The sequence below is a fragment of the Tursiops truncatus genome, chromosome 2, assembly GCF_011762595.2.
Source record: "Tursiops truncatus isolate mTurTru1 chromosome 2, mTurTru1.mat.Y, whole genome shotgun sequence".
NCBI lineage: Eukaryota > Metazoa > Chordata > Mammalia > Artiodactyla > Delphinidae > Tursiops > Tursiops truncatus.
Window position 1 is genome coordinate 76,949,983 of NC_047035.1, and position 20,395 is coordinate 76,970,377.

A 20,395-nucleotide genomic window follows, 5' to 3' on the forward strand; every position below is an offset into this window, starting at 1 on the left:
CCCGTGAGCCATGGCCGCTGAGCCTGCGCATCTGGAGCCTGTGCTCCACAACGGGAGAGGCCACGACAGTGAGAGGCCCGCGTACCGCAAAAAAAAAAAAAAAAAAAAAAAAAAAACCCAAACTAATAGAAAATGATATCAGATTTGTGGTTACCAAGGCAAGGAATGGGCAGTAGAGGAATTGGGTGAAGGTGGTTAAAAGTACAAACTTCATTTATAAGATAAATATGCCCTGGGGATATCATGTACAACATGATGACCTTAGGTAACACTACCGTATGGTATGTTTGAAAGTTGCTACAAGAGTAAATTCACAAGGAAAAACAATGTTTTGTAATTATGTATATGAGGTGATGGATATCACCTAAACTTATCACGGTAATCATTTTACAATGTGTGTATGCCAAGTTGTTGTGCTGTAGACCAGTGTTGTACACCAATTATATCGCAATTAAACAACAACAAAAAGAATACTGCAATTGATTTCTGCTCTTTATACTCGGAGCGATCACTGCTGACTGTGAATGATCTTCAGAAACCTGAAGAAGTAAATATGTTATCTAAAGAGTCTGCAGGGAGAGGGAAAGTCAGAGGACCAGATAGATTGTCTTGAACCAGAGCAGCTAAAAAAATTCCTGGTAACTTATCACTGTCTAGTAATTAATCTGCATCTATAGCTGTTCACAGTAGCCGAGACTGCGTTCTTGAGAGAGCCCAGGACTACCACAGTCCTACTGTTTCTCCCACTGACATTGACTGAAATCAGCATAGCTAATAGAGCATGGATTTGTATACCCCTGTTGCCCTACACACCAAAGTGGCTGCCCAGAGGGAACAATGAACTGGGAAACAGCAGTTGCTCATTCTCTTGGCGACCCAGGTCAATCGCCTGGGGTCAGAGAAGTGTGGCTGCTGCAGCTCAGACCTCTCCCAGGCCCTTAGCATCACCGGGGGCTGAGGCCTGCCTGGGTGCAATATGGGAGTAGAAGAGGAAGTTGAATCCACCACAAAGTTTACAACCCTGAGCGGAGCAAGAGGTTCCGAAATGCTAGCATCTTGCTAAATATACACCCTCCATTTTCCCCATTATTGGAAATCTCTGGATGAAATTGGTATAGAAACATGTTATTGGACCCTGTTAAAGGCTGAGAAAAAGAATGTGAATTTGAGATATTGTATTACATCAGGTCATTTTTTCCAAAATCTGTGTAAATCCTAAAATTGGATCAGAGTTTGCCAACGGTCCCTTTAGCAAGCTGATGTGGGAAAATCCCCATGAGGGCAGGAGATAAGGTAAAGTTGCCATGGTTGTAACATGGGGAAACAGTCCTACAAACTATTGGGGCAAAATGCCAGGTCCTCTGGCCCCTGGAGCTGTGTCCTGAACTGAACACACAACGTACTGCGTTAACTTAGAGAATCAGCACCATGGATAGCACTCTCTGATTGCCTGACTAAAGGTGTCTCAAGAATTACAATTCAGTTACTGGTATCCACTCATAAGATAAAATCTAGAGATTTTTGTACTCCAGCAGTAATTCTGAAGATTCCTAATACCAAGTCATAAACTTCAGAAAAGGGACAACTATTAAAAGATATACACATAGCTAAAAAAAAAGGGATGAATTCAACTTACCTTTCTAATACCTCACAAAAGACATGCAAACAGGTGTTTTCAGGAGTGGTCATGAGTTTCCATCACTGGGCCCAGCACCAACCAGAGAGCAGGACTCAGGGGAGTCAGGAAGAGGAAACACTTCCTCAAGCAAATCCCCAAAGGTTGTTCTTCAGCAGAAGCCTGCATGGTGCTGGCCACACTGACACAGGCACAGCTCCAAATTCATGCTTAAGAACAACATCCTGGCTCTCCTGCCCACCGCCCTCCACCTTATAAAAGCAGAGGAGCAGCAGAGAAATGGGGCAGGGAACCAGCCTCTAGCCGCACATCACTAATGAGATGGAAGCGGGTGATTCTTAATAACGTGCTGACTCCACTTCTCTCCATAACAAAAACAAAAGAGGCACAACTGGTGCCTATGAACTCAGAGGCCTCTTCCTTCCATCACGGAGCTAAGACCTGGAGCTATCCACCAGGGAAGATGTGAATAACTACCACCAACAAGGGCACCAACTATCTGGGTTACAAAGTCAAAAATTTTTTGTAAATAAGCCGAGGCACATGTGTGGTGTTTGGCTGAAGCTCCTTAGAACATGGAGTCCACAAGCTGTACATGAGAATAGGCCTTAGGGGTTCACAAGCTCAAGAACTGGTGCAATTTCAACAACAGGACCAAAACAGATCATCCATGGTTGCCCATCTTACTTTTTACCCAATAAAGGCATTTATAAAAGAAAGAAAGAAAGCTGTCACTTACACTATCACTATAATTTTCAAAAAGAAAACATACCAACTTTATTACAGTTATAAAATACTAAAAAGGACATAATCATTATGCTAAATGAAATAAGCCAGATAGAGAAAGGCAAATACTACTGTATGATAACACTTATATGTGGAATCTAAAAAACACAACTAACTAACAAAAAAGAAGCAGACTCACAGATATTGAGAACAAACTAGTGCTTACCAGCTGGAGGGAGGAGGGGCAATACAAGGCGGGGAAAGTGGGAGGTACAAACTATTGGGTGTAGGATAGACTACAAGGATGTATTGTACAACATGGGGAACATAGCCAATATTTTGTAATAACTGTAAATGGAGTATAACCTTTAAAGATGGTATAAAAAATAAATATTTTTTTAAAAAGGACATAATCACAGAAAATCAGAAAGGCAGAACTTTCCATTTATAAAGTTTGCTTAATGAAACAATTTATACACTGTCTTTATTTTCCTACTTTTCCTGATGACCTGCAGATTCTTCCTCATGGGCAGACACCGGTCCTGGAAGAGCATCCTATGATGTCCAGGAGCCATAATGTAGTTCAGAGGCCCCATCTCGCAGAGGGGTAGAACAAGGCCCAGAGAGCAGCAAGGCCCGAGCCAGAATGCCCAGCCCCTGCTGGTCCTGCACTTCCCTCCCTCCCATCAGATCCCCCCTCCCCACTCGGTACCAACCTAAGTCTCAGTTAACGGGAGACGTCAGGTAAAAACAAGCGTTCTGCCTTTAGCTTTCCTCCTCTTCCTCTACAGAGCTGGAGGCCCTTTTACCCCATGAACTCCCTGCATCTTGTTCTTATTTTCTTTCCATTCGATGCCATTTGGTCATTCCAGATCCTTCCATTGTAAAACCAGATATTAGTAATCATAGGATTGGGACACTGGCTACAGGGTTTTTACTCCAGCGAGGATTAAAGCGCCAGTTGAGATAAGGGTTTCTCTGGAACCAAGTTAATTTTTCTTTACCAGAATTTCCAAATAGAATAGAATTTCATTAAACTTTCATGAAATGAAAATAAGCTGGAGTTTTTTTCTAGTTCACTGAGTTTTCCCTACAAATATATAATTTAAACTCTGGTAGCTATTAAAAGTAAATTACACGATCAAAGGAAAAGGCTAATAAATAACTTGAAAGGTTTCTCTTCTCCCAGGATTTCTTGAATTCCAAATGTGCTTCATTTTTAAAAAGGTAAGCAAGGCTCTTAACATGAAAGAGTTCCCCTAATTCAAATATCCCACAGTTAGGGATTTAAAAAATTTCTAAAAATGCAGCTGAAATTCATCTCTGCCCCCGCCCCCCACAAACTAGTTATTAAAAAAAAAATCAGCAAAATTTCTCTTCCAAACGTCTCACATAAGAATACAACTATTTACCTAATTAGTACGCACGGGAGAAAGCTTAAGTACTCCAATCCCGCCTCGCTCCTCTAAGAAACTTTAATGAAGATGTTTAAATTTTTTTACAATTAAAATGTAAAGAGCACACGCAAACACACACACACACACACACACACACAAACATATACAACCACTGAAAACTACATTTAGTCCAGCCTTGGGGAAGACACTCAAGCTTTCTAAGACAACTGAGGTCATTGTGACCGGACTATATTCACAGAGCATTCGAATGTCCATAGCAACAATGAGAAGAACTCCAGGGTTTGTGTAACAGCAGCCAAGCTATAGTTATCACATTTGCTAAATAACCCCAAGATCACACAGGCCTACTGATTTTAAGCAGGAGGTACTGACTTCAGAATGAAAAAAAATTCCACCAAAGAAAAGGCCATTCCACTCAAGCTGAAACACTATATTCAGAAAGGGGGGGAGGTTTGATAGAATCTGGAGCTTTAAAAATTAATTCTGTGGGTTCTTTACTTGAAAATGCTTCTACTCAGGATATGAATAAATGTAAAAAGCCAGTTAACTTTAATGGTTATTCTTAACTGTTGAAATTAACATTTGATTTTCCTGCTGGGTGACTTTGGGGATGTTGCATGAGAAAGGGAAAATATCCAACTAGCTTCTTCCATTTTTATTATGAATTCCAGCCTTCCGGAGGAGCAGAGCTGGAGTTGCATAATAGACTAGGCGAGTCTGAAGTACTGAGAAGCTTGGAGTAAGGCAAGGCTGCACACTTCTGTCATCTCACCAACTTGAACCCTATGGCCACAGGCCATCTAGACCATAGTCAGAGGGAAAAAGAATTTAAAAACAATTTTCAATATCTCAAAGGAAAAACAATGAGTCCACAGGCAAGCCATCCTTGTAATTTCAGAGCAGCAGTTTAACAAGCTTCTTGGCAACAAATTCCTAAGTGCAGCCACCTTTAATTCCACCAGATTGAAGTGTGTGGTGCGGTGGTGTTTTTTTGAATTGCAGAGGCACAAAGGATGGAAACTGTCCTGAACGCTCACAAGTGAAAAGCCCAGTTCGTTACAAATACAGCTGGAGTCAGTTGTCCATGCAAAGTACATGTACAGTAAAGGAGTGAATAACATACCCATTCCGAGAGGTCACTGAGCTAGCAAAATCCAAAGCAAAAACAGTAAATGGATGTGCCAGTGTGTGTGCCAGTGTGTGTGCCAGTCTCGCTGAAAGCTTTCAAGTCATTTGAGGAATCTGCTGATATTTACAATAGAGAAAGACCCCAATGGGAACAGCGGGTATGAAGTTCCTACCTGGTGAATATTTTGTGATTTTGGCTAGAAGTAAGCAGTGGCATGAGATGTTAACGTTTGTTTTTACTTTTCCAGTACTGTGCTGATGTCATCAAGAAACTAGCAAGCAAGCAACATGCTGTAGCCGAAATCTGTCTGCAGTATTTGTTTTTTGTAATTACATTTATGCAAGAAAATCCATCCAAGGAAAATGGGCAGTACCCACATCAGAAAATTTGGAATTTCTTTTCCTTAGAAATACTGCAAACAATCAATTAGAGTTTTTCTTTTACCAAAGAGGAGTTTTCTTACCATGAAGTAAGGTCTTCCAGATAGCAAATTTTAATGAGATATCATGTTATCGAAAGACCGGTTCAACAGTGAAATATGAGTTACTTGCACACGTTTTCATTAGTATTAGCTTATCAGAGAAACATTAAAATCCATTATATCAGCATAAAACTCTAAAATCATAGCCTAACGTGAGCGAGAACAGTAAGAAGTGAGAAGAGACATAAGTTTAATGACAATTTGGTCTGTGGAAAAATACATTAAAAACCTTAGTTTGGAGGCCTTTCATTATTGTTTAATTTCTGAAAATAATATCTGGCTCTTTGAAGAAAGAAGTTCCGTCAAAACTGCAGAATACATCCCATATTCTTCCAAAAGACAATTTATAGGAGATTCATGTCTCAAAAAAAAAAAAATTAAAACTATACTGTCATCACTTAGTGATTTAGGGTTGATGTTTTGGATGGAGTTGGAAAAAAATTCCCTTTGTCCACACCAAGGCGGAAAGAGAATAAATGCATTTATCCATCTACTTAAATGCATTTATCCAAATACTTAAAATTATGGGACCCGGGGTCTCCAAAATAACAGCTAATACCAACAGGCTAAAATTTCCACAGCTAACTGATGATGGGCTATTGTCAATGGGACACACCAGAGGACGTGAGATGGTGACACTTTTCCCTTTTAACTTGGTGCATTGCAACCATCACAGACAGGAGGAAGTTCTTTTTCATCTTGATGTTCTGTGCTATAGAGATGGTGAAACCAAAGCCCAGGGCAGTGAGAGATTTGCCCGCAGTTAAACTTCCAGTAGGTGGCAGTACTAGGACTAAACCACCTGACAGCTTTGTCACCAAACAGGCTGCCATGAGCTCTAACATGGGGCAGGTTCTGAAGAGTAGTTTTTGGTATATAAACCCCTCAAGCTTTTGCAGGTAAGCGCAATTTCACCAAATAGGTTTGGTTATTTTGTTAATACAAAAATACTATTTTTTTGTAGCAGGTGTGGATGACCAGCCAAAGGTTAAAAAAAGAAATGGAAGCATCCCAAATCAGAATGTTATTTTTCTCCCTTTCAAAAGAAAAAGTAGGATCAAGTCAAACAAGTGAAGGATTTAATACTGTGGTATCTGGCTCGTGTCCATTAGGCAGCAGGCACAGGTAACATCCACAGGATGAACAACCCGACAGGCGGTGGCACTGGAGAGGGGAGGTCCTGAGTGGGAGCAACGAGGAGGTACTTGGAGAGCTTGACGCAGTGGCTTTTTACCAACTAGTGCAAAGGAAGTTCAGACTTGAACACCTAATAAAGTGATTTTTGATGCATCCTGTCTACCCTAGCTTTAGGGCATATATGGGCGGGTCCTGGGACTGACATATGACACATGCAGAAATGACTTTGTACCTTCTCTCCAAAGGAAATCTTACGTTCTATTTTAAAGGTGTAATTAATGCCCACTGTTAGATTTGACTCATTAAATAATTTCTTTCCTTTAAAAAACGTCAGTGGGGACCAGGTTTATTTAGAATTGTGTACAAACTTTCTCCATCAGTCTTGTTTCCTCCCCACATACATACCAAAATAAATTCTCATTCTGGCTCTTTTCTGCCAATGACGAAGGGAAGACAAAAACCTCAGAAAACTGAGAGACTACATCTGGATGATGGGGGGTGTCCCTTCTCTTCTATAATACAGAAATGATGGTGGGAACTCAGGGTCCCAGGAATAAAAAGGTAAGCCTCCTATTTGCCTTCTTCATTTTGGATGAGTTTGCACAAGATCTCTAAATCTGGGCACAGCCAGGATTCACACTTTAGACAATGGGCTTCTAATTCCCCTCATCAGCATCTGTTTTGATTTGTTCATTACCTAACCGTGTCAGGGGAGAGGCATCTTGAGCACGTTCTTTTTTAATGATGCTGTCACCTTTCTGTGACTAAATTTTCCGTGACCTTATCAGATGGATGAATGTCTTGATCTTGGCTACAAGGTAAGTATCTCATGACATGGACTTTAAATAACATTTACCTGATGACACTTCGTAAGCAAAATGTAAGATTATGCCTCCTTGGCCATTTACAAGGTCACACAACGCCAGGAGGCAACCCCTAGCTTCTCAGAAAGCATGGGCACGTCATCCCTGAGCCTGACAAATGTTCCACCACATGTACGCATTTCTTTAGCAACCGTGCTGCGTGTAGTATTCCCTATTCTAAAGACAGGGGCAAGTGAAAGGAGCCTGAGGCTCCCCTTAGTGTTAACGGGACCATCTCATAAGTAATAAGGGGAATTAAAGGACCACCTCTCAGTGAGCTTATCCGTGAGACAGGTTCTTGCATAAACAGTATCTTTCCAGGTCACATTTCCCAATCAAGTTTAAAAGGCTGAGTGTGTATTTGCATTCTAGATATTTTAGAATCTAAAGTCAAGAGTGATCTTATACAACCGTAACATTAATTCTTCTTACACGTATATTTTATCTCTTTCTTGTTTTTTTTTTTTTTTTTTTTTTTTGCGGTACGCGGGCCTCTCACTGTTGTGGCCTCTCCCGTTGCGGAGCACAGGCTCCGGACGCGCAGGCTCAGCGGCCACGGCTCACGGGCCCAGCCGCTCCGCGGTATGTGGGATCTTCCCGGACCGGGGCACGAACCCGTGTCCCCTGCATCGGCAGGCGGACTCTCAACCGCTGCGCCACCAGGGAAGCCCAAGGCCTTTCATTTTTAAAAGCATTACGTTCATTCACGTCAAAACCCATCTGTAGTTATTCGGCCCTCGATTTAACATGCACCTGGTCATACAGTGTGGGTCTCTCTTTCCTTTGAGGCATTTGAATATGCCTGAGGATCTGTGACAGGAGGAAGTAGACCCGAGATGAAAAGAGGAACCAATATTCATTTCCACACCCACAGGCACCTGTCAGCACTTATTTAATTCTCACCCAACCCTATGAGGGAGGTTGCATTTTGAAGGTGTGGAAAGTCAAGTACAGAAAGGGGAAACAATTTGTCCCAGAGGTCACTCACTCCAGTTTAGCCTGGACTGAAAACACATCTGCCTAACTCCAAAAACGGAGCTTCTCTCACCACAAATGCTGCTAGGTCTGTATTCAAAGTCATTGCCATAGGATGATGACGACTGAGGACTCAGAGGGAGATGGTGACATCCTTTTTAGCCCCAGGTCCTGCTGAAGGTGGTTGGGGACCTCACAAACCGTAGGTTCTATCAATCCAAAATGGGAAAATACCTTAATATTCGTATGCAGGGATTTTACATCAAACTCCAGCTATTTAATTGGCCACAGTGCCAAGCATCCATCTCTTGGTAATATTCCCAGAATAACATCAGATAGCATTTAATCAGCGGTAAAGTGACCCAAGGATGAGTTTAGCGACCGCGGACTCTGAGGGGCACTGACGTTCTCTGCCCCCAGGGCCTCCTCATCATTCATTCTCCTTTTCAACATAAAGCTGGGTCCCACAGGCTACTGGCGGTAGCTAAGGACATTTCCATAATAAACTCGGTCGTTAAACCAAGCTGGACACCTCTGTTTTCTTTGCCGGCCAAAGGAATTGCTGCAGAACCGTCTATCCTTGCAAAAAGGCTTCTATACGCTCATCAAACAAATAAACAAATAACCCACGTCATTTTTTTAAAAAAGTTCAGTTGCTGTGCAGCAGTGAACAGACACAAAAGGACCAGTTTATGCCTAGAAGGAAAAATGACCGTCTTCAAAGCAACCCGTTTGATGGCAGTCGTGATCATTAGGGAAAGTAATATCTGTTAAAAAGCAGTAAATGCCTGTTTCCTAACAGAATGGACTGGCATGCGGAGGAGGTGCAAACCCAGTCAAACATCCCCAGGCTCCCCGGAGAATCATTATGCTCTGTCGTGTTAACTCACTTCCTTCTTGATTTTTCCACTTTTTCTTTTTCTTCCCTGCTGAATATTATCATCTCAAATCAAATTAAGTACTAATAGTAAGTGGGCACAGCAGTCACTTCAGAAAAGCAAAACATTCAGGCTCAAGAGGTTATATAAAAATATTATTTCTCATTATAAAGATTGAGAGCCCAGATGGAATTGTGAGAGAGTTCCAAGGACTCTCAGTTATAGCAACGCTTCAGTTGTTATAACTTCAGTTACAGCAACTGAAGCTGCTGTTCAGGTAACTAGTGGAGCCACCAATAACTAATAAAATCTAAATCATTTAAAAAGAGTGCCCTCTCCTATCTGTACTCCAGCTCTCTTTTCAAATCCCTTCCTCTAGCTCTAAGACCTCTAGTTATTAATAATAATAGCAATAATGTATCAAGGTGGGAAATAACTGTTGGAACGCTCTTTTCTTTGGTAAAATGGCACAAAACAGCCATATGACACATGGGGAAATTGCAGAGTCTGACCCAACATGCTGATTGTTATCCAGTGACTTTTTAATATTAAAAATGTCATGGATAGTTTATTTTGGACTTGATTTTTCAAAGAGAATGGCTCCTCCAATAAGATTGAACATATTGGTTCTTAAATATTATAAATTAAAGATGGCCCCTGAAATATGTAACTGTATGGAATACACTTCTGCTATAACACGGCTGGTAATTCAGGTATGTCTTATTCATATGTTCCCAAACTAAGAATTCAATCTTATTAAGTTGGCATTAGTATTCTGTTTGGAAAATGAATTGTTATTTATTCTTTTTCAAAAGACAAATCAAGTTAAGACTATTGTTTAAGTTCTTGGCAACAAAGAAGAGCAAGGGTTATAAACAGAACTTTTCAATTTACTTTGTCATCTATAGGATTCCCTGAACTACTCAAACTAAACGGTAAAGAAAAAGAAGTCCTTTGAAATGCACTTTGTGAACAAACAAGATAAGAGAATGCACACAAGATAATTCTCCAGTTAACACAGCTTCTCTCTATCTTCCCAATTTCTATACTCGGTCATATATTGGCAGGGTCTAGCTGATCTTGGTTGACACTGAAAGTGGTGATATTCCACATCAAGCAGGTTTCTCTCACCAAAGGTGTCTGTAAATCATGAGTTAAGTATACTAGAAAGAAAAGGGAACAATTAAAAAGTAATCTGGGGCTTCCCTGGTGGCGCAGTGGTTGAGAGTCCGCCTGCCGATGCAAGGGACACGGGTTCGTGCCCCGGTCTGGGAAGGTCCCACATGCCGCGGAGCGGCTGGGCCCGTGAGCCATGGCCACTGAGCCTGTGCGTCCGGAGCCTCTGCTCTGCAGCGGGAGAGGTCACAACAGTGAGAGGCCCGCGTACCACAAAAAAAAAAAAAAAAAAAAGTAATCTGTTCCACTGAACTGGAAACGTTTGAGGGTATGTACCTAAGGAGGAAAGCATGGGGTACTGAGGTCTGTGTCAGGAGGAGGTGAACACAGGTTTCAGATTTCAGTGAACATCAAAAGAACAAAAACTCACCTGCGTTAATGCTCTAAGGAAAAGCTATTTTCAGGTGGCTGATGAAAGCATACTATTCTAAGCCGAAAGAGTAAAGAATCGCAAGTATTGGTGTTAAGGACCCTAGAAAACTAATTAAACATCCTAATTTTATAGATGAGAACGCTATGGCGCCAAGAGATTGGAAGACTTATGTAAGATCACATTAAGAGCCGCAAGATGACCCAAATGTAAACATTGGTTCTCTTGAGTCTACGGTCATTGTCTCTTCTACCACCAATGAGACACTTCTTTATGATGTATGAGTTCTTTCAAGTAATAACCTGTGCTAGGTCCTGCAAATACTCCTACCTATGTGCAGTATAAGATGCAAAAAATTAGATTTGTAATTATAGTACACAATGGTAAGAACTAGTTATTGACTGTTGCTCAGGCAAGGGCACCCATCCTAGACTTACGGGGTCAACAAAGGCTTCTCAGTCGACCTAATATCTAGACTCGTTCCTTGAAGGAGAAGTAAAGATTACATAAAGGAAGAGAAGAGGAGAAAGCTGTTTTACATGGAGGAAACAGCTGACACATATGATTGGGGGTAAAGAGAGTTGTCGTGTTTGAGGAAGTGAAGGGAATTCAACGTGGTTGGATCACTGAGTGCTTGGGGTGGGGGGGTGAGAGACGGGGCAGGAAAGGTAAGCAGGGCTCACCAAATCCTGAAGGCCTTTATGCCTAGTTAAGGAATTTGGGATTTCTCTTAAGGTAATGGGCAGACAGAGAAGTTTAAAATAGTAAAGTGTAGTGATTAGATTTGCATTTTGGAAAGAACATTATGACAGTTGAGTGAAAAAAAAATCATAGGGGAGGTAGGCACAGAAGGAATCAAAGCAGTTAGTCTGAGGTAGTAACGCAGAAGATAAAGGACAGTCATCGAATAAAGTATCTAACGGGGGTGGAGAGGGGTGTTTGGACTTCAGATATACAGGCCATAGAATTAAAATACTTGATGCTAAATGCATATAAATAGATGTGGGTCATCAGTGAAAGGGTCAACATTACTCTGAAGTCTCTAGCCAAAGTCTTGCCTGGGAGACCTTTGGGAGACCATCATCCCTCAGTTAAAGACTTAGAGACAATTTTACCAACAACAGAAACCCAAGACAGCTTTGTACTTGCTCATCATGAGTGAAACTGTGGAAATCTGGGTACATGTCAAAGATTCTGCATTCTACAGGAAATCCTCTCCAAAATGCTGTAACCTGGTTGTGCTGCACTGAGACAGTCATAAATCTCTGATGAGACTTTCCCAAGAAAAAACAACCAGCCTAACAGGTATCCACACCCCACGTCCCAAGGCCCTTTCAGCCTCTCCATATTTCCCAGTGGATTATGGGCTCAATGTCCTATGCCCTGTTCAGGCAGCATTAATGATGGTCTATTTTCTGGTGGAAGTTCGTTAACCCAAAGGAAGCAGAGTTAGGGCTGCTAAGTAAGAGGAATAAGAGGATTGACTCAAGGAAACTAGAAAACTAAGGTTTTCTAGTTCAAAACTGGAGGAATGAATTGAATTGTATACTTTTGGGCTATGGAGTATCCCAAACCCCACCAAGGACATAATTCAGGTACTCACCCCTTCGCCGCCATTTTCACCTGTGTTGGCAAGCATTTCCTGTAGGGCTCTGACAGAGAGGGACTGTTCCAGTACAAAATTGCAGACGCAGAGATCTGGAGGAACATACTGTGGAAATAAAACCAGAATGAGGATACCTACTCATATCAGTTGGGGATCAGTCACACAATAACATCTCAAGGGCAAAGAGCCTATGAATCAAAGTAACACTTGGATCGATGGATGGATGAATGAGTACAAAAGGTAGCTTTTTTTCTTTTTATTCACGTTAAAATGGGTTTCAAGCTGGATTCTAAAGGATGAGGAGAAGAAAAGCCCTAAGTCTCAAGGGAACAGCGACCAAAATGTCAGGATCAGCTTGAGTAATGGCTGGGGGCACACATGGGAGAAGAATACACATCCAGCCTTGCTGAAGGAGCGAAGGCTGATCGACACTGATGTCTGGGTGGGACCAAAGGAAGAAAGTCACTGGGATCTCATCCACAATAATTTGTAGGAGGACAAGACCAGAATAGTGACCAAACACTCAGCAATAGTGACCAAAATAGGGAACCCAATTCCTTGTTAAGAAAATCTGGATGCCACAGTGTAAAAAGAGAGGATTAAGAGCTACATAAATTTAATTCTGAACAAAGAAATTGATGACCCCTACAACAATCATTCTAATTTATTATATGCTCAGGTAACACCATGATATTTTCAAACATTTCTCAATAACAGACAGCCTTCTCTGCAGATTGACTAGTAATAGCTAATGCTCATTGAGTGCTTTTCTGTGCCAGGTATTGTTTTAAGTGCTTTGCTTATATTGGCTCATTTAATCTTCACAATCACTCCATGTATACATACTGTTTATCTCTCAGTTTACAGCCGAGGAAACTAAGGCACAGAGGAGTTAGGTCACCTGCCCAAGGTCATGGCTTACACTTGGGTGAGTTGGATTCAAATCTAGACACTCTGTCTCCAAATCCATACACTTAACTCTGTTCCTGCTGCTGATGAAAACATTACTGATTTTTTTCACAACTAGACCATTTTCTTTAATAAATTTATTTATTTATTCATTCATTCATTCATTTTTGGCTGCATTGGGTCTTTGTTACTCTGTGCAGGTTTTCTCTAGTTGCGGCGAGTGGGGGCTACTCTTTGTTGCTGTGCGTGGGCTTCTCATTGCGGTGGCTTCTCTTGTTGCGGAGCATGGGCTCTAGGTGCACGGGCTTCAGTAGTTGTGGCACGTGGGCTCAGTAGGTGTGGCGCACGGGCTTAGTTGCTCCACGGCATGTGGGATCTTCCCGGACCAGGGCTCGAACCCGTGTCCCCTGCATTGGCAGGCGGATTCTCAACCACTGTGCCACCAGGGAAGCCCTAGACTATTTTCAATCAGCAAAGATTTAAGTTTTATATTTCTGCAAAACACAGTGCTTGGTATTGAAAAAGATATAAAAACATGCAAAACAAAATCAATGCTCTTCAGGAGTTTACAATCCGGTTCCACGATACATCATTTTCTTTGGGAACACAGCTTATAGTCACCTCGCACACCAAGCCTTTGTTTCCTCTGTGATATTGGCTGAACATTGACACCATCAGAGTAACAGGAATAAGGAATGAGGACCGGAAGTCACCCACAGCTATGTCTAACACTCCGAGACAGGTAACACTGTTTCTATGGAGCTCCAACTTAAAAGCTAAAAGCAAGCCTGCTATTAAAGCACATACAACCCCTCTGATTTTCAACATTTTCATTTTTTAAATAAAGATTATGGAATTGGTGATCTTTGATTTCCCCTTAATTTCCAAGTGTTTGTATTTGTACCTTCTTCCTCCTCTTCCCCAACCTCAATGCCCTCAAAAATAAACTGACGTCCCACTTGTCGGACCTGCCCACTCTTTCCCTTTAGTAAAGTTCTGAGACCCCCGTAAGCCAATAGTGGCTCATCCTATCCTGAAGGCTACTGGCCCATGGGTGACTTACATTTTGCCACTTAAATACTTTTCTACTTAGGATCTCTACAGTCAGAAATCCTAAAAACCCAGACTCCCTAGAATTCTGGTGTTACAGGAAATTGCCCAGTTCTCTTTATGAACATGATGTAACCAAGGAGAAACTGTATGTAACACGAGGAGACAACAGCCTTTATTTTACGTTTCTTGCTTCGTTGTCAACGTTTGTTCCTGCTGCAGGTAATTAACTCATTTGTATGAGACTTGAACAAGCAGACGGCTGGTGATGCAGGGCAAGGCTTCACATCAGGAAGTGTTTTTAGAGTACATATCGCATCATTACAAGTACCAGGCAATAATATGATAAAGTATTTCCCTAAAGACCATATGCCACAAATATATATAGTCCGACTCAGTCTCCCAAAAGACGATGCCACTCAGAAGATTTTACAGAGGTTTTTTTCCTACCACATCTTGGTCTTTCTTGATCTCATGTCACCAGAATAGGAAGCAAAAAGAGCTAGGGTTTGAGTGTGTCCACTTCCTCCTTCACTTCACTAGAGCATGCGATTTGGAGATTTCTCTATTCAGGAATGTCTACGGGTATGGCTGGTACTTTAAAGGGTGCGTTTTGGCTAATCAGCTGAACGACCCCAACATTCACGCTCACTTTTACAAGAACCCTATTTAGTCCAGTCTCTTTAAGACAGAAACGTTCACAGCTCCAAGTGCTAGAGATCCTGTCCTTATATGAGATTGTGTGATTCTGTCAGCTCTCTTTCCTCCTGTTCTGGTTTGCTTGGACAGGGATAGGCGTTCTCCCCCGGCGATGCCATCCCCCATCCTGATAGAGGACCATGGATACCAGACATGAGGCGTGCTCCAATTACATTTTTCTTTTCCCTCCAGAAGTTAAAAGTCCCAAGGTGGTCGTGATTTAATTCCTGGTACAGATGGGTACATTGACAGAGGGAGAGTGAGCACGGGGAGTGGGGGGAAGCATCTCACAGGGGAACACTGTATCTGCCACTGGTTTACATAGTTTCCTTACAGTTTAGTTTTTCTTCCTCTAGCGTGTGGTCCTGCCTGGACTCTCCATGCTCGGGGATAAGGTCACACCACTCCAAGAGCAGGCAGAACAACATGTGGGCAGCGGCAGGGGAGGGAACAGGGCAACAGAAATATCTGGAGGAAAACAAAATATAGCTAGCAACTTGTGACATGGAGTGCAGAGCACAGAGCCATCTGACCTGCTCCACCAGCTGCCATCCTTAATTACACTCCACACCGGCCTGAGCTCCCACCTCCACATTTGCCAAGAATAAGCCAAGGCCACTGGTCCATCAAAGCTAATTTGTTTGCAGCATGAGAATTCCCCCAGGAGGCCGGCTCATTGTGTCTGGGCTCTGGAGCCTGTGCGTCGGTCACTGCCTGCCAGGCGTGGGGCATGTGTTTGATGATTCTCAGCACGGAGAGAAGGGCTCTGTTGACATCTGTTCTGAAATAGCTCCTCATCACTCTCCCCAGCCCTGTCCTCAGCCTAGAGAAGCACCATGTTTCCAAATGTCCTACAGAAAACCTTGAGATGCCAGGGCTCTGCATGAGCCAGGAGCTAGGTATTCATTTAACCCCACCGTGTAGAAAGCAGTGAAAGGGAAGGCCTATGGACCCTCCAAGTTCCGTAAGTCTATGTAACATATACCTCGCTGCACTCAACGTATTTTTCTGGGGCTTACTAAGTCCAAGAAGGTGGGAATTTAACACTCCTGTTATTGGATTCATTTAGCATTTTTCTACCTAGCACCCCACAATGTACACTCACCAGGGTACTAGTTTGTACAAGGCAATCCTTCAGGGGAACGAAGAGAAGAAATAGTTAACAGAAACAGGGATGTTCTCCCTCTATTACGCTGTTAACCACAGTCGCTGTGGCTTACATAGTTCTTCACGCAACGCAGTCTGTTCCCCTAGATTGTGGGTATCTTGCAAAACCTGTGTCTGACTCTACTTTTGCTATCCTTAGTAGACAGAACAGCAAGTGCTCAACTCAAGCCTTCTTGAGCTGACTCTGTGTGTCCTAGACTATCCGAGAGTATGTGACCGATGGTAGCGGTGGTTGCAGCGCTAAGCATGCCCTTGCCTGTTGAGCCCCTTCCCCAAGCCTCCTGCTTAAGATTCAAGGGACCCTTCTTCTCTCATCGTCATGGGTCTCCTCCCACTTCCCTGTTAGCCCATCTGGCTCTCCTATGGCCGCGCCTCCACAATATACCCTGTAAGTGCGGCAATGGCTTTGAATGAAAAGCAGTACAGGTTATATTGGCTAAGAGCGAACCCTCTAGCACAGGGTTGCCTGAGGTCCTATCTCTGTTCAACCGCTTATTAGCTGAATGACGTTAGGCAGATAACTTAGTCTCTTTGCCTCAGTTTCCTTACCTGTAAAGTAGAGATCTGATAGTACCCGCTTCTCAGAATAAACTAATTTTTTATATTTAAAGAACTTACGATATGGTCTGGCACATAGTAAGTACTCAATAAATGTCAAATGTTGTCCACACAGGGCAGTGAAATCCACGTATCAATAACTCACTTAAATGTTTATGTATATATCTACTATTTCTGAAGTTCTTATTTTGTGTAAGGATAAGGCAAAATCCCTGCTCTTCAAGGTTGTGCGGTCTCGTGGAGAATTGAGGGAGCAAACGGAAAATTTCCAAAGTATGATTCAAAAGGCCCATAGGTGGGTAAGGAAGCATGAGGAAGCACCCAGAGTTGAACAGGGCTGCAGTGGAGAGAGGGGGAGGGGGAGGGGAACAAGCAAAGGGAGGGGAGAGGTGAGGCTGAGAAAGACGTAGGTGCTAGACTGAGGGTCTTGAGTCATCCTGCCAAGGATTTTGGACTCTGTCTTCAGTGCAATAGCCTACATTCAAGGAAGCGACCAAATCAAATGTGCATCTTTGAAAGATCACTGCAGGTCCAGTGTGAAGTGGGCTAGACCAAGGCAGAGAAACTAGTTAGGAAGTTGTTGCAATAAACTGGTTACAAGGGGACAATGGCATGAATTAAAATAATGGTAGTTGAAATGGAGCTAAAGCAGTGAATTTGAAAAATCTTCAGAAGTTCAGAGAGAGAAGATCTGGTGACTAATTGGACGTAGGAGAGGAGTGGAAGATAACCAGTGTTTCTATCGGATGGAAAAAGAGTGCAAAAAAGAATTCAGGTAGAACAAGCCACACCAAGGGTCAAAAGTACCACAAAGACAGTAATTGCACTCGGCAGATTGTCCCTGGATCTCCATTTGGGCAACAGAATGATGATGGGAGAGCAAAGTCTCTGTGATGATGTAGTGGTATCCCTGCAGGTGTCAGCAGAGGAAGGTTCACCTGGGAGAAGAGGAGGAACCTGAGAGAATGACACATGTTCTCCACAAAAGGAGAATTCCTGGAGACCCAGCAACCAAAGTCAGCCCAAGTAACCTTACTTCCCTTTCCCATGTCCATTAGGCAGTCAGCCAGTATTTAGAGAACCTAACAGTATGCATGCAGTATTGTACTAGCTGCTGTGGGGAACAAAAGAGAAAAGACATGGTTTCTATCCTTTAAGGCATTCTTAAGCTATTTGAAGAGACAGATCTACCATAGATGAGACTTTATGAAACAATAAAAAAGTTTACATTCAATGCTAAATTGGAGAGTATATGTCTTACAGGACCAAGAGGCCTCTCTGCCATGTTGGGATGGGGAAAGGCCAGCCCAGGCTGGAGCGTGGCCTAAAGAGGGTTTACGTGGGCAAGTAGCTCCTGGCACAGAGCCAGAACTCAAATTTTTGTTTAATGAATGAACAAGATGGGAGAGTTATGCTTCCATTTCCTTGTGTGGATTCTTCCCTTCTGTTTAAAATTCCATTCGTTGAAGCAGCATTTTTAAGTTATAGGCTTTCCAGAGCCTCTGTCCTTACTTCCCTTTGCTTTTTCACCTAATTCACCATCCCCCCAGCTCACCTCCATGGGCACCATGTCTGCTGGCAAGAGGCAGAGCTGGACGCTGTCCCCAGTGGTCTGGCTTCTACACGCCTTGTCTGTTCCATTTCACCACAGTGCCTCCCACAGGACTGAAAACCATCTCCCTATGATGGCTCAATGCAGTCCTACTCAAAGACTATGGATGAGAAGACTTCCCAAGCCCTCGGGGGCAGAAAATTATCCTCTCCTCCAGAAAATGTTCCAGGTCAATCTGGCCCCACTAGGTACAGTGTGGCATTGGATAAGACCAACTTTCTATGGGTGAGCACCACGATGGCTAGAGATGGGACATGTAGCTTGTATTTCAGGAGCTTTAAGCACTTCACAGACATGATCTCATCCACCTACAGCAGACATGAGCTCATTTGTGGAGCTCTGTTATTGATAATACATAATTATTTGTATTGTGTTTATACTTCAAAGGCAGAGCCGATCGTTAACCAAACTAACACCTACATCTCACCCCAAGCAGGTTTTAAGTATTTATGCAGTTAAGCGCCTTTTAAATCTACCTTTGTCACCTCTGCTAAGTTTTTGATAGATTATAATGAAGAAAGTTATATAGTGAACATTTAAACCTGAAGCTGTTGCCCAGTCTCTGTATTTCTACAAAAATAGTTGGTGGCTTTACAACTATTTTAGAGGTGGGTCAACTGAGATACAAAGGAATTAGGTAAAACTTATATGAGCAAGTGGACAAATAAGAATAGAATTCATATATACATTTAAAATGTATCTATTTACCTATCTATATCATTGTAGCAGGTACTGTACTAAATCCTTTATAAATATTACCTCATTTAACTCTTACATCAACTCTTTTAGCAAAAAGATTATAGATAGACAGTTTATAAATGAGAAAACTGAGACTCAGAAAGGTTGAAACACTTCCCCACAACCACATGCTGAGAATAGCATTTAAATCGGGAATTCCAAGCTCAACACTTTCTGATACTGTGTCAATATTCCTGAAGAGAAGGTTCTCATCCTTATACGAACATTGTGTTGTAGAACTCTAATTCTACTAGGCTACCTCCTCCCAATTCTTTTTTTTTTTTTTTTTTTTTTTTTTTTTGCCACACCGAGCGGCATGTGGGGATCTTAGTTTCCCAACCAGGAATCGAACCCGTGCCCCCTGCAGTGGAAGCACGGAGTCTTAACCACTGGACCACCAGGGAAGTCTCCTTCCAATTCTCATACTTTAATAACTTAAGGACTTCATATTAGGTTCTTGACTATCTCAGGAAGAGTTCTCTACTCTGGAATGGCTACTGCAAAGATTACGGGCTGCAGTTTGTGGGACTATCGGGACTCAAGAGCTTTCTAAAATTGAGATTCCTGGCAAGCACGCTCATTTCCATCTTCATGCAGTTCTGAAATCTGAAACCAACTTACCACGTAAGCTCTCTCTTCCAAAAAGCAATTCAACTCTGGGCATGATGGGACAAGTTTCCACCAAGGACATACATGTGGAGATTTTAAACGTGTGTACGTCCAGATTTTAAACATGTCGAGGGAAGAGACTTTGCCTATCTGTGTTAAAAGCTATCATGAAACAAGTTTAAAATGTATAAAACCTCGCTTAAGTTTTTAAAAAACATATTTTGCTATGGAAAAGGATCTTTCAGAAAGGTCTTTCTGAAAATATATACAGAAACTATTCGAAACATTTGAGTTCCAATTTTTGCCTGAACTTTGCTAACAAAACCCATTATCCGTAAACAGTAAGGCACATAGAATTTAAACTTATAGCTGGAAAACATTCCTTCTGGGCAGAGAGGAGAAAGATTCTATTATCTTTTAAAGGAATGAAGTGAAGAAGATGCCTTCTGATGCCCGAGGAATCAACCACAGGAAGGCAATGCTCTCAGTATCCCCCAGTCTCTTGGCGGTTCTTCATTCTAGGGAACAGTGAGCATCCCTGGGAGGACTGACAGCTGTGGAGAATCACTACCACAGCACAAGGAGACGTACGAAGCAAAAGCACTCATGCTCGTGAGCAGAACAACTGCAGCATCTGACGCCATGCTGGCCTGAGATT

General features: G+C 42.3%; 1 protein-coding gene across 1 annotated transcript in view; it reads right to left on the reverse strand.

The window, feature by feature from the left end:
• Window positions 1–20,395, reverse strand: part of RYR3 (ryanodine receptor 3) — a 366,040-nt gene that overhangs the window by 323,457 nt on the left and 22,188 nt on the right. Inside the window, exon 3 of the mRNA XM_073799899.1 lies at window positions 12,393–12,500. Coding sequence (XP_073656000.1) covers window positions 12,393–12,500 — 108 coding nt within the window. The remainder of the gene's footprint in view (window positions 1–12,392; window positions 12,501–20,395) is intronic.